General features: G+C 33.4%; 1 protein-coding gene across 1 annotated transcript in view; it reads left to right on the top strand.

Moving 5' to 3' along the window:
• Positions 1 to 13,673, top strand: part of LOC131855473 (heterogeneous nuclear ribonucleoprotein L) — a 528,919-nt gene extending 515,246 nt beyond the window's left edge. The window contains exons 11-16 of the mRNA XM_059206751.1: positions 645 to 766; positions 1,371 to 1,521; positions 2,032 to 2,150; positions 2,546 to 2,634; positions 4,790 to 4,940; positions 10,873 to 13,673. Coding sequence (XP_059062734.1) covers positions 645 to 766; positions 1,371 to 1,521; positions 2,032 to 2,150; positions 2,546 to 2,634; positions 4,790 to 4,940; positions 10,873 to 10,876 — 636 coding nt within the window. The 3' untranslated portion in view covers positions 10,877 to 13,673. The remainder of the gene's footprint in view (positions 1 to 644; positions 767 to 1,370; positions 1,522 to 2,031; positions 2,151 to 2,545; positions 2,635 to 4,789; positions 4,941 to 10,872) is intronic.
• The last annotated feature ends 1,323 nt before the right edge of the window (positions 13,674 to 14,996 follow it).

The raw sequence follows: 14,996 nt of genomic DNA, 5'->3' as shown, positions 1-14,996 counted from the left end.
GGATTGTTAGCAACCAGGATAGAAACCCCATTGCTAACAATGGACCATGTCAGGTCGTAACGCGCGAAACCATCCCCACTGAAAACCATCGTGGTAAATTTCTGGTAAATTGGCCATGGTGAGGAAAAACGTTGTCAGAGGTCATTGGAGGTGTGGGGATTGTTAGTAATGAGGATAGAAACCTCATTGCTAGAATATACCATGTCAGGTCGTAACGACGGAACCATCCCCTCTGTAAACCATCGTGGTCAGTACAGTAAATTCGCCACGATGGGCAGACTGACCTAACTTCTCGCTCGTTCTATCATCCTTCCCTGGTGCCCCCATGTATACCGTTAGCGCAGGCAATTGCACTATTCCATTATCATCTCTGAAAAAATAGATACTTGAATGACGGAGAACATAAAATTCGGATAATGAAGAAGTCATACAGCGATTATTGCCAGCTGCTAAATTTCACTTATCGTTACGCAATGGAAAGCGTTGGTTGCGAGCAGCGCAGGACCGATCGCCGTGAAGATTTTTGGGGGAGGCCTTTGTTCAGCAGTAGACGTCTTCCGGGCTGAAATGATGATGATGATGATGAAGATATAATACAATATATTGTTATTAATATTATATAATATGGTGTTTTTCGTTTGCAGATAAAATTCCTGAAGACAAAAGAAGGCACGGCGATGGTGCAAATGGGTGACGGTGTGTCTGTGGAGCGCTGCGTCCAGAACCTCAACAACGTCACCGTCGGAGACTACACGCTCACACTCGCGTAAGTCACTCACCACATTCGACACGCTCGTCACACTCGTCACAATAGTCATGTTCGTCACACTCATCACACTAACTATCTCATCCGCCTGTTAACGTCATCAATATTAGTGGTGCAACCACGATTTGTATCACAAATTATTGTTTCAATAATTCCGTCTCACGAATTTAGTCGTTTTTTACCCCTTACCAACATCCTTGTCACAAATGGCCTTTTTTAAAATCTAGCTTGTATTACTTAATGTAGAGATACAATAATAAATACACCGAGAATGAAAAAAAAGGGATATTATAAATATATTAGCTACAACCAATATCACTATTAAAAAATAGGGGTTGGTGGTAGAAGGGTGAAAATGTAGGGTTGTAAATGTAGAGGTATGTATTTTTAATAACAAATCATATAAACAATTTTTTTTTTATATATTTTTGAAGTGGGTCTCTCTTATCACTTACTAGTATGAAAATAGTTAGTAGCAGATTCTCAGACCTACTGAATATGCATGTAAAATTTCGTAAAAATTTGTCAAGCCGTTTCGTAAGAGTAACATTTTGACATGAGAATATATATAATATAGAATAGTTATTCTCACATACGATTGCAGGTTTTCAAAACAAGCGTACCTGTCTGAGGTGATGAACCCGTACCCGCTTCCGGACAAGAGTCCCTCGTTCAAAGACTACGTGGGCAACAAGAACAACCGCTTCCTCACTCCGGCCTCCATACACAAGAATAGAATACAGCCGCCCTCCAAGGTAACGTGTTATTGAGGCAAAAAAGCCACTGAATTCATTCCCACATGCTAGAACGAGTTTGCAACTCGTTTGTCCACTATATTATATTCTATTCTATTCTATTCTATTCTTACTATAAAAAAAAAGTATTTCGATTTTATATTTTGATTGGAGAATCTATATTCTCCAATCAAATTTATTTTTGTAAATAAACTTTAAATTTATAGCTGTACCCGCGACTTCGTCCGCGTGGAATATAACTTTATTTTTCAAAATCAAAAGATTTTGCTGAAATAAAAGTTACTCCATATTACATCAGCTACCTACCAATAAAAGTCTCGTCAAAATCGGTCCAGCCATTTCAGAGATTAGCCGGAACAAACAGACCGACATACAGACAGACAAAAACTGTAAAAAATGTGCATATGCATGTAGTAAAAAAACGGTTATTTCAATATTACAAACAGACACTCCAGTTTTATTTATATGTATAGATAAAAGAGTTTCTCAACAGCGTTGTGTTACTTCCAGGTGCTGCATTTCTTCAACACGCCACCAGATGTGTCCGACGATCAACTGCTGCAGGTCTTCAAGGATTACGGCGTGATGCCACCACACACCATCTCCAAGTTTCCCCTCAAAAGTGAGAGGTAAATAAAAAATCTCACCTTAAGAAATAAATACAAAATTCATAATATATAAACCTCTATAGGAGATTTGAAGGACAAAGATTAAAAATGAAGCATTTTATCAATTTTTTTAAATATAATAACTCTTTTAAGTATGTATTTATGTATTATTTATTTAATAGAGCAACACGCAAGTTTCTTTTTCGTTCTTTTTATAATATTGTGATGAGTATGTGTTCCGAATGAGTGATAGAATAAAAAAATACTTTCAAAAATGCTTATTTTAAGTTTATTTGTCTAAAGATTATTTCCAAATCTATTTCTGTAGTTACACACCTCTCGCTTCATACGCATCTCGTTTTATATATCCGAGCGGTTTTAGGACAATAACTGAAGTTGTTTATAAAAAATTTCAGGTCGTCATCAGGCCTGATGGAGTTCCAGAATATATCGCAGTCCGTGATGGCGATTATGGCGTGCAACCACGCCACCATACAGCATCCTGGTGAGTACATGTCTGTTTTTAGTTTATCAGGTCTGTTGATCTATATAAACCTCAGGCAGTGGTATAGGATGAGCACCAGGTCCCTTTTCAGGCAATCACTCAAATAATCGTTTAGTGAGTAATAGGCTTTGCTCAGTGAATATGATTTAACAGGTGTTTTGAATTTATTTAATGGCAATTCCAATATATCCTTTGGTATCTTATTGTAAATTTTATACCTATTCCCATAAAAGACCTATTGACTTTTTCTAAACGATACTTGGGGACAGCAAGTTTGTCTTTAAATCCAGTATTAATATTATTAATAGTAATTTGTCAGGTCTATACCTGGTATATAAACCTCAGGTTTAGGAGCACCAGGTCCCTTTTAAGATCGCCAACCCCATATAGGAGATGGCACCTACAGAAAAAAGATATACCCAATAGGGAAGGGAACTATTAAATATAACAGTGTATATAATAAATACTTTATTTATGAATATTTATTTATACTTTATGAATTATAAGTATAGTTCGCATAACGCCATCTAGTTAACGCCAACGCAGCGATAGAACAAGTTTTTTAGGAAGTCCTTACTCTAAATTAATTACACAGCCTGATCTAGTCCTGAGCTAATTAATTTTTTTTTAGAAATTTCATATTACACAACGCTTTCTAGTCGTAAGCTAATCAGAGATTGGTTTGAGACAACAGTTTTTTATGAAGTATAAGCTTTGGAGAATTTACACAACGTCATCTAGAGCTAATCAGAACTTGCTTACAGAACATAATAGATAATAATAATCTCAGGACAATTCACACAGCGCCATCTAGGCCCAAGTTAAGCTAGCTAAAGCTTGTGTTATGGGTACTAGACAACTGATACAAATACATAGATATATTTTTTTTTTGTAAATATATACATATTATACATAGAAAATACCCAGACCGATACAAACAATCATACTCATATATACAAATGTTTGTGCCGTGCGATGAATCGAACCCGCGACCATCGGTCGTAAAGCGGTGTGCTAGACCGCTAGACCACCGAGGTCGTCAAGATATATCGTCAATAGAACTAATAAAAACTTGGTTTGAGACGACTTATTCTTGTTTTAGGAAGTAACTCTAGAGGATTCACACAATGTCATCTAGTCCCGAGTTAATCATAACTTGTTTTGAGACAACAAATTTATTTTTTACACATATATCCTGATCTAATCAGAGCTCGATTTGAGATTTATTTTATTTTAGGAAAGTTTAGCGGTAGAACTTTTTATAGTTTGTGGGTAACTCGGTCTCAAGTATTTCAGCCGCAAATCAGTTTGCTTTGTAAGTTGTGTTTCGGTTGTAGAGTGCAGATTAGGCAGTCACGTTACTGGATTAGAGGTGTGATCTCTTAGTCCACTGGAACTGCATTGCATATCTGATAGTGCAGGTCTGATATGAGAGAGCTATGTCCATAGTGCTGTTTATGTATATAGGCGACGTTTAGCACTTACTAACAAACCGAAGGGGGTTGTTAGTAATAATCCCCTAATTAATAGTAATAATAGATATATTTCAGCATTATGTTAGTATTTGGGTTTGGTTAGATATTAATTACTTCTGTACTAGTAAATATTGCTAATTCTATTTTTGTTTTCAGAAACTAGTAAAGTAGATTCTAATATAAAGCTTGTATTAAATTATTTCTGCCCACAAGTAGCTTTCTTTTAAGCTGGACACAGCTTTGAAGGCTGCTTCTTTTGGTTTAGAGTGCTATCTGCACTCGTACCCTGTTATCCAGTGAAATTCTAAAGGCCAGCTGCAGCCGACGATATATTGGTAGCTCCGAGAAAAACTTTATATTTCTGACTGGAGGCAAACAAGAATATTTCAAAACAATTCACACAGCGCCATCTAGTCCCAAATTTGTGTTGTGTGTATTGACACTGATATAAATACATTTTTTTTGTAAATACATAATATACATAGACCAATACAAATAACCATGCTCATGGATACAAATGTTTGCACTGTGCGAAAAATCGAATCCGCGACCACCGGAAGTAAAGCGGTGTGCTAAACCGCTAGACCACCGAGGCCCTCGGAACTAAATTATCTTCAACAGTCATATAAAAATAAAGTCATATAACAGTCGACTAACGACACATCTAAACACATTTCCAGGTGCGAAATTCCCGTTCGTAATGAAGCTGTGCTTCTCGTCGTCACGACAGATCGGACAGGCGAAGGGCGTGGGCCTGAAGAACTTCGACCAGAAACAAGATAGCAACCAACGGCAGCCGCAGAACAACGGCATGGCAGAACACGAATACTAGTAAGATATCGACCCTATACTCTAGGTAGTAACGTGTATATTCGAGGAACACGCAAGTGGTTTAAAAAAAAGACATGTAAATTGTGCTTTAGGGACGACGGACCAATGTTATGTCGGTTAGCACGCGGTCGGCGCTGCCAACCGTCCAAGTGGAATCCTTATTGAGAATGTTACCAGCTTAAAAAAATATTGTTGAATATAGTAGATTATTTATCATAGTTGTCCAATTTCTGTTGTAATTTTAATGTAGCTATTTGTAAAGCTGAATTGCTTTCCTGCACAAAATAATTTGTAATAGCGAAAATTGTAATGTTTTATAGTATTAATGTTTCTGTGTCGGGAAAATTCGGCCTAAAATTCTAAATATTATGTTGTTTATTGAATAGATCTATATTTTATTGTTTATTAGTAACGACAGCTTTTGCATAACTATTCTCAAATGGATTTGTTCTCTAGTCAAAATTTAATAGGGTATACGCCATCATTTTCTATGTTCTAAAAACTTCATCAGTACACTTCTTCAGTTATAATAGATTGCCATGAGAATAAATTCATCACCATGGGTCTTGCATGCCCAGGATGATGAATTGTGTACCACAATCGATGATGACCAGCAAATATCAACCTGGACTCATAGAAATACTACTATCTGTCTTAAATTTCACTTGTAATTATCTAAGAAATTAATTTAATTAGAGAAAAAGTAAGCATGGAAACAACAGGAAGTATGGAAGCTTCCAGAATACCAGGAGGAGGTTGCACTCCGTGGTAGTAAGAGACAATAACGAAAACTTTATGGTGTAATGTACCATATATTGCATAAAGTGATATTGTAACATTCTATTAATAAGATTTTATTAATTGGAGAGAAAAATTCTAAATATTACTAACTTTGTTCAAATTGCCCATGGATTTTCCAATGGTGGGCATAGATCTCTCTTAATGTTATTAGTGGACGATTACCTTACTGGCCATAAGGTTTGGTATAGTGTCTTTCTTAGTTATTCTTAGTTTTGATGTTTTATACAAAATATAAAAGTTTACGCTCATGGCTTACGTGTCACTCGGTATAAAACAGTGTTGCCAACTTAGAAAACGTTACGTTTGGTTTTCATTTAATTTCGTAATAGCATTTTGTTCAATGTTAAATATTGTTAATGTTCAATAATGAACACTGTTCAACATTGAAAAATGGGCGCCAAGGCGTCAAGCCTTACCGAGCCTTATGATATTGAGTAACGGCCTTATAAGGTCGCTAATTGCTTGGCGACAGAAGTGAACGAGGGTGGGGTATCCATGCTTTTTGCTTAAACTCAGGAAATGTTACAACAATAGGCGTATACCCTATCTATTGCATAATATTATATTTACGCGAAAACTTTCGACTGAAACTATACTCTTGATATTTTATGAATTTTAACCAGATGTTGTATGAATTTGACATTTTAATGTTTCACAGTAGGGACCATAGTTATAATAATGTAAACGTATTGTATATTTGCTTGAAATTTCATATATATATATATATATATATATATATTGTGACAAAAGTTTCATGACGCAAAATTAGTTTCTTCAAAATCAAGGAGCTATAATTGTGTATTGCAATATGAACTCAATGTTGTGTCCAATAAAGTTGACCTTAGAAAAGTCTTTTTTCAAATAGTTTTATTGGCATTAATCGTGATTGGTATAAATTATTTTTTATTTAAAAGATATAATGGAGTTGCAATTATTTCGTTACATGATTATTATTTTGTTTAATGATGGATTATTTTGTTAATTAATAATAATATTGGAATTTATATTTGTGAATGTCGATCAAGTAAAAGTGTAAAGGTAATTCGATATCTCCCATCTCTTTCTATCAATTACTCAACAAGCGAGCGAGCGTATGTTAAACTATATGTTGTGATATAATAGAGAAATCGTCACTTACAGCCAGTAGACGCTTCCTACATAAAATAATATAGATTTTTTAGTTTTTACATCTATTTGGTTTAGTATTTGTGAGGAGTTTGTACTATTATAACATAGTGATTACTTGCTCATTGAGAGAAAGAAAGAAAAAAAGAAAGAATATAGTTTATTTGGTACATAATAAAAATAAAAATAATTTTAATGTTTTTAATCACATACTGGTTTATATCAATTACATAGTACCTGTAGAATCCTACACTACACTTTTGAATTAAAAGTTGATTATGGACTGTAATTTCGTGTCATAATTTATATATTTAAATACAGAGAGTGAGATAGAATATTGAGCGACCGTGTAGTATTGGGTGGCGAGATCAGAAGTGAGGGTGAGGGTCGGTGCTATTCGCACCTCGAGCCTCGCCCCGCAGCGGTGCTCGCGGACTACAGTCCAGCGAGCCGACGGTGTCCAAACAGTACCAATTTGTTAATTTTAAACTTTCGTGTTTAATATACATTATTTAAATTATTAACCGGGTCTTAACACGAATAATTTTATGGCAAATAAAGGTATTTACCTCTCTCGACGTTTCGACTAGGTTGCACTAGCCGTGGTCACGAGCTGACTGGAGTAACAGCGATGTCAATGTAGATAGGTGACAGCAGTTTTTTCTTCATCTATTTCTCTGACATCGCTGTTACTCCAGTCAGCTCGTGACCACGGCTAGTGCAACCTAGTCGAAACGTCGAGAGAGGTAAGTACCAATTTGATCCTTTCAATATTCATATTGCAATATATACATCATTTGTTAATATATATTTACATTTACTTATTTTCTTTATTGATAAATTTTAATATAAAATATAATAAATTAGAAATTCGAGCGAATATACAATATTGGTTTTTATATAATATACCATCTTCGTTACAGTTGAATAATATATATTCTTATAGTGAAATTCTACACTATTTCCATGAAGCTACCGTTTCACGGGTTTTTTTAAAAATATGTAATTAATCTCTGACACTGGAGCATTTGACGGCAACACACATTTTATGACTGTCTTAAAGCATTTTATAACATCTAAATTGTAATTCATAATTCAATTCAAAATATCTTTATTCATGTAGATCTATTACAGACTTATGGTATGTCAAATCTACCGACAGTTCGGAATGATTTCGAGATGAGAAGAACTGACGAGAAACTCAGCTCGTATTCTTTTCAAATAATAGTGGAACATGTTTATAATAATACACAGTCATTAAAATTCAAATTTGGGAGAATAGAGTGACTTCCAGCATAGAGTGACCATATAAAATATATATTTTTGCAGATATATCATTTTCTCTAATATTATAAATGCGAAAGTTCGTGAGTATCGGTAGATGGATGTATGTATGTTTGTTGCTCTTTCACGCAAAGACTATTCTATGGATTTTAATGAAATTTTATAGTCATACGACCAAACGGCTCAACTGATTATAATAGAATTTGGTATGGAAATAGATCGCAGCACTAGGAACGGACATAAGTCGCCTTTTATCTTAAAAGTGCAGATCAAATTAAAAATATATCGCTAATTTTATATTACTACAAGCTGTACCTGCAGTTTGACGTGCGTTAAATTTATAGCTTACTAACTGTGCCCCTCGGTTTCACACGCATTAAATTTCAATATAAAATATAGCCTATGTGTTCTTCTGATACATAAGCTATATTAATGTAAACTTTCATTAAAATCAGTACAGTAGTTTTTGCGTGAAAGAGTAACACTCATTCATCTATCCATCCATACAAACTTCCACGTTCATAATATTAGTAAGATGTTTTATTATAAACTACCTACCCGCCCCGGCTTTCTTTCTTTTCTTTCCGTCGTTTTTCGTAAAATAAGTAGCCTACATATGTCCTTCCACACGGTTCAGTGGTTTTGATGTGTTTCCCTAACATTTCTCTTCACTGCTCTGCTCCTATTGTTCGTAGCGTGATGAAAAGTATACTATAACCTGCCGAGGTGTATGAAGAATAATTGTACCAAGTTTCGTTAAAATCCGTCGAGTAGTTTTTGTTTCTATAACGAACATACAGACAGACAGACAAACATTTTGCTGATTGCACTTTTGGCATCAGTATCGATCACTAACCCCTGATAGTTATTTTGGAAATATATTTCATGTACAGAATTGACCTCTCTACAGATTTATTATAAGTATACGAGATGATAATACTTTTAATATACCATTAATCATTAATCTGATATTGTCAATCGAAAGTTAACCTTACGGTACTTATAGACGTTGTTAGAAATTGAACCCTGTTGATTAATGTCACAAAATTCATTTTAATTACATTATCAGTGAACTGGAAGTGCGTATTTAGTTTGGTTGAGTTATAAATGCTTTGAGCAGTCGTAGAGAATAAATTCATAAAGCTTTTGTACCTTCATAATCTCGTCTAAGCCAAATACTAAAGCCAAAGTTATTTGATATATTAGAATTAAAGTATGCAACATATATATATGTATATATATATATATATATATTATATATTATATGAATATATGAAATGTGAAAAATTAATATGTACATATAGCTGTCGATACAATTGCTTCGCGTCAATAGTTTTAATGAATGTACAATCAAGTACTCAAGTGTCATGTTCAATATATAAAAAAAATGTCAAATGTTAATATATTTAAGAATGAGAAATTTTATCTGATTAGTTTAATGGACTCAATAAAAATAGTAAGATTTTAATGTTTATATAAAAAAATGAATGACATATCTTTGTGACTAACTTGGTATGTATTTATATGCGATGGTTGAGATGTCAATTTTAGAACAGCTATGAGGGGGTCATCCGTATGTTACGTCACACGTGGGGAGCGGGACGGTCACCAAAGTGTGACAATGGGGGTATATTTCGCAACGTCACATATCAAAGTCAAATATATATCGAGTGTTAGAACGAAATTTGAAAGAAGGGCTGAGGTTCGTGCCTTGGGAGAGGCCTATGTCCAGCAGTGGACTGCAGTGGGCTGATTACGAAGCTATTAAATAGTATTTATCATTCATTCAACTTTAAAATGTAAAGTTACAACAATAATGTAAAAGAACAACACGCAAATTTCTTGCTCTATTTTCTTTTGATGTGACTTTCCTTGAGCTTTCCGAATCAGCGGTAGATTAAAAAAAATAACATGACTATTCAGTGCTTAAATTAAGTTTATTTGATAATTAATTTTATATTCTATTCTAGTAGAGTTACAAAATTATTAACTATTAACGTCACACAGGGGGGTCTCACAAAGTGACCAACTGTGACAAGGGGGGTGAAATGATGAAATTCGTCTGACGTGATTTGTGGATGGCCTCTAAGCCTGTAGATAAGTGTATATCTTATTGTACAATCGCGCACAGCTCATATATTTTGTGAGATGGGTCACTGGAGAATGCTTTTTAATCTTAATGAATTTAGATTTATATTTGAATCGCTGAGATAGTTATTGGTAGATGATAATAATTATTGATAGGGTGCGGGTGTGCGCGATTGTACAGTTGCTTGCCCCGTCTGATATATCGTCAATTGTATTTTTTTTTATACGTGTCTAGGCAATGTGGTGGTTGTATAATGCTTATAAATATTGTAATCTACATATCACAGTGACAAATAATTACTCGTATAATTGTAAATATGAATACGCTGTGACTATACGTCTTTTCTACAAATATCCACAGAGTTACATAAATTTGGTTTGCTCAATTTTTGTTTTTGTCTATGTTCATTTTTCTTTTTGGTTATTTTTATGTTTTTTATTTCTATTACTCATTGGAAATTACAGACATTTTTTACATTACAATATATACAAATGTCACGGCCGGGACTGGGAAAGGGAGCGTGTTTAATTTTTTTTTTAATTTTTTTCTTTTTTTTTTTTATAAATGGCTACCCTTTTTCGGTTCAAGGCCCATTATGTACAACATAACTCACATAAACGTATTTGCTTCTAGCTAACGGAGATGCGGCGGTCTACACACACTCACACATATCAAGACGGACGGCACACAGACACACACAGGCACACCACTACGAGTGTGGGGGGACTGGGGTTGCCATTGCTAACTACAAATATACCCCACAGATAAAATATATCCTTCATGAACATGAACTCTTAACTTATAAGTTAGGGGTAGTTTGCGAAGGGTAACATTTGAGCAATGGCATTATTATAATTCCTTATTTATACATTTTGTGACCTAGATCACTCTTATAAAGACATTAACAGTTAGTTTCTCTTAATATAATTATAGACAGAATTAACAATTCTCATGTTAAAACACATTATTACATTTCCATTGTATGATTTCTTTTTTTTATGTTTACTTTTTTTTTCGAAGCCACGCTTCGTTGGATGCAGTAGGCATTTTAGGTTTCCGAGTAACGGCCAATTAAGTAATATTCCCATATTTTTCAGTTGTAATCTTAGTGTTTAGTTTTATATTCTTCGGTGCCATTTTCAAACACTCTACGATGTGAAGAATTTTCAATTTTTTTTTATATTACGACGGAATTAATTTTAGATGATTTAGAGTTTTGAGGATGGTACTACGTTATCCGATTTTTTTTAGTGATTTTTTTTAGTAAATCGATATTAGTTTGTGAGTTTGTTTTAAGATTAAGCAAGTTAGGAGCTTTCGTTTTTTATTCATCTCCATCCTAAACGTGCGTTCATGAGTGATATATGTACTTACATATATTGGACTGATACATATAGTTACATATATCGGGATCGGATGCACGGATATTGTTTCCAACGGTTGTTTTCTGTAAACGTAACAGTTGTGACATGTACAAGTAATAAAGAAACTGTGGTATAAGGTAGAACATTCGAGTTTCATTTTTATTTGTTCAAATACAAGGCTTGGAGTTTGCATGTTTTCAAATATTATTTGCATGGATTTTACGAAAGCGGTAATAGTAGGGATGATCGATATTAGGAAAATATCGATATCAGAAAACATCGATGTTTCATTATATCGATATTAGAAAATATATTTCGTTGTGATCAGCGTTCTTGTTTTATTTAGGCTGCTAATACACGGCCTCGATATATTTGGGACTGCAAGCGTTGTTTTTGCGATGTACAAAGTTCTTTTTTTACGGCGATTTAAAATCGATGTTAGAATATCGATATTTTCCTATTAATGTTAAATATCCGATCATCGCTTAATAGCTGGAAACATTGTTTGTTTGACCACTTTACTATTGTGTAAGAACCAAAAGTATGTAAATGTAAGTAAATAGTTTAACACTCTATAGGTTAGTAGTAAGCGTCATTGCAATGTCAATTATATTTGATTAGTGAAGAATTGTGACACTACGGATTTTCTATAAATTTTCTTAAAAGTAAAAAACAAAATTAGCGGACTATTGATCATGGATGTTGATTAATAAGCTATGCACACGGAGTAGTGTTAGGTCGTCGACGACAACGCGGGGCACCGCTAGTGCTCCACTTGTCTATGTTTCCGTTCTCGTCTCTATGGATAGATGTTTGTATGGTGTGACTTGTGCTAGCTTGACTATACTACTGTTTATGATATGGCTCTGAGATAAATAGCAATTCTCCTTCGCGAAGATACATCACAAATATTTTTTACACGTTTATTAGATTTAAACAGTCGGGCGGCCGAATATATATATTTGAATTGCCTTCCCTTGTAATAATATAATATTTATCGAAGAGGCTTAAATATATTTACTATATCTTACTTTTAATGTTCCAATGGTAAATAATTTACCACTCATTGTTTTCATGACGTAAACAGTCTTATAGGCTGCCGTATAAATTACTAGTTAAATAAAATAGCTGATTAAAAAAAAACTTATATTGTTATCAGGTAAATAGATGCATATCTTTTTCTCTAGAGGTATTTTCGAATGGAAAATTAATGTTTTAGTGTTAGAACATGGATGTCGTGATAGCTTACAACTGTTTTGTGTTAAATGTACAGAGAATATATTGAGATTGTTTACAGTATCTATATGTTTATGAAACGATTGTACCGTTCTTATGTTTGTGTAACTCTATGTTTTAGACATTTGACATTATATGTATAATTAGTAAAAATCACGGGATCTTACCACGTTTTATATTTATTTGCTGAGTTCCCGATATTTCGGTAGTTTTACAGTTTGCCGAGATGAATATCGAGCGAGTTCCAGTAGTAGCAACAAACGAAGACGTGTGAAGGTAGACGCGTATATCTGCCCATAAAAACATTTCATTTTCCATCTACCCGCTGCTCTTCAGTTTACCCGTGATCATGGTGGTTGAAACACTACCGAAATATCGGGAACTTAGCAAATAAATATAAAACGTGGTAAGATCCCGTGATTTTTACTAATTATACGTATATAATGAACGAGTCAGGTTTAAAACAGTATATTTGACATTATGACACTATTCTACTACAATATGACAATTTCAAACATATTTTACACATAAAAATATCTAAATATATATATATTTAGTGATATATAAGGTATTTTGTGTGTAAGATCACATACGAGAACAATACGCCGATAGACGCGTACAAAACGACACAAGAAACCGCACTTTAGTTTTGTCATATATTTAAGATAATTGTAATGTTTTAGTTTTACCCTTTCCTTTTTCAATATTTTAGCTTACCTTCATTGGACTTAGGTACTTGTAGTAACATGGTAAACATTAAATACATGTCAACTCACAAAATATTCTTTCATTTAACACGACTATTATTGTCTACCACGAGTTTATTAGTTATTGAGCGGAACGTGAACTTAGAAATCAGATTTACGCTCTTTGTAACGATACTCCTCCGAAACTAGACGGAACGAGAACAAAATTTCATAGTAGTTGGTTCATAACTCAATCGTTTACCACTCAAAAAAAATCCGATCGATCAAGGTTTTTAAGAATAAATGCGCTCAACTCAACATGTGACAAAAACATCGGTTTTTTCAGACTACTCTAATGCTGTTGGCCGCAGCTGGCCTTTACAGCTTCACCGGACGATATCAAGACATCGGTAACAAACCTGGTTTATACTAGGTACACGCTCCGACTTCTCACGGGTGTACATGTATTATACATATAAACCTTCCTCTTGAATCACTCTATCTATTGCTAAAACTGTTTTAAAATCCGTTGCGTAGTTTAAAAGATATAAGCGAATAGACGACGGAAGCGAATTTTATACTATGTTAATATGTACTATTTAATTATTAAATTCTTCTATAATAATACGAAATAAACTCGTGGTAGACTCACAGAACATGCGCATGAAAAATGCACCTATACCTGCCCTATACTACCAAATAACACAAATAACAAATTATGTTTTATTTTTATTTGTAATAAAACCTTAAAAGTTTTGTTGGCGACTGTCCTAATATAAAAATGTGTGATTTTGTTTTATTATTTGGGATGAGTAATATAAATATTAAAAGTTTCGTTCAACAACAGAAAAATGCACTTTAAATTAAGATTAAAAATGAGTCATTTTGTTTGTTTTTTTTAATCTGATATTTAACAAAAAGAATCTTTAAAATTGATTATAGAGTTTATTAAAAAATGTAAATAACTATTCAAATATAAATTATATACAATATTTTATGAAGAAATCAGGATTTTTTTAAATGCCTCAAGATGTAGTGCACTTTTTGATAGATGAAAAGTTTCCTATCGCATTGGACTGATTTTGTGTTCTCTTTTCTATTTATATATTGAAATCAAATATATATCGAAGTTATGCCAAATGTGAGAAAATAAAATTATTTATATTTTTTATAGAATTATCATTCTTATAAACTATTAAGGAGTGTTTGATTTTAATTTAATAGTAGGTTTCTATATAGTCTGAAAGAATTTGCATTTCTACATGTTTTATATTTCATATAAGTTTTCAACTGCAAAGTAGTAGTGTTGCCCTCTTATCGATTAAAATATAACTATAGGTATAAAAATTCTCTTTAACCATTAGACTATTGCGTAACTTTCTTTCAAATTAAGAAAAAAAATTGAATCAAATAATATTAACAGCTGAAATTGGTTTGTTATTAACACAAATTACAATTTTGCATCACAATT

Source organism: Achroia grisella, unplaced genomic scaffold (genome assembly GCF_030625045.1).
Source record: "Achroia grisella isolate CSIRO2021 unplaced genomic scaffold, CSIRO_AGI_Agris_v1 utg1433, whole genome shotgun sequence".
Classification (NCBI taxonomy): Eukaryota; Metazoa; Arthropoda; class Insecta; order Lepidoptera; family Pyralidae; genus Achroia; species Achroia grisella.
The sequence above is the reverse complement of the archived record's forward strand: the minus strand, read 5'-3'. Positions and strand labels throughout refer to the sequence as shown.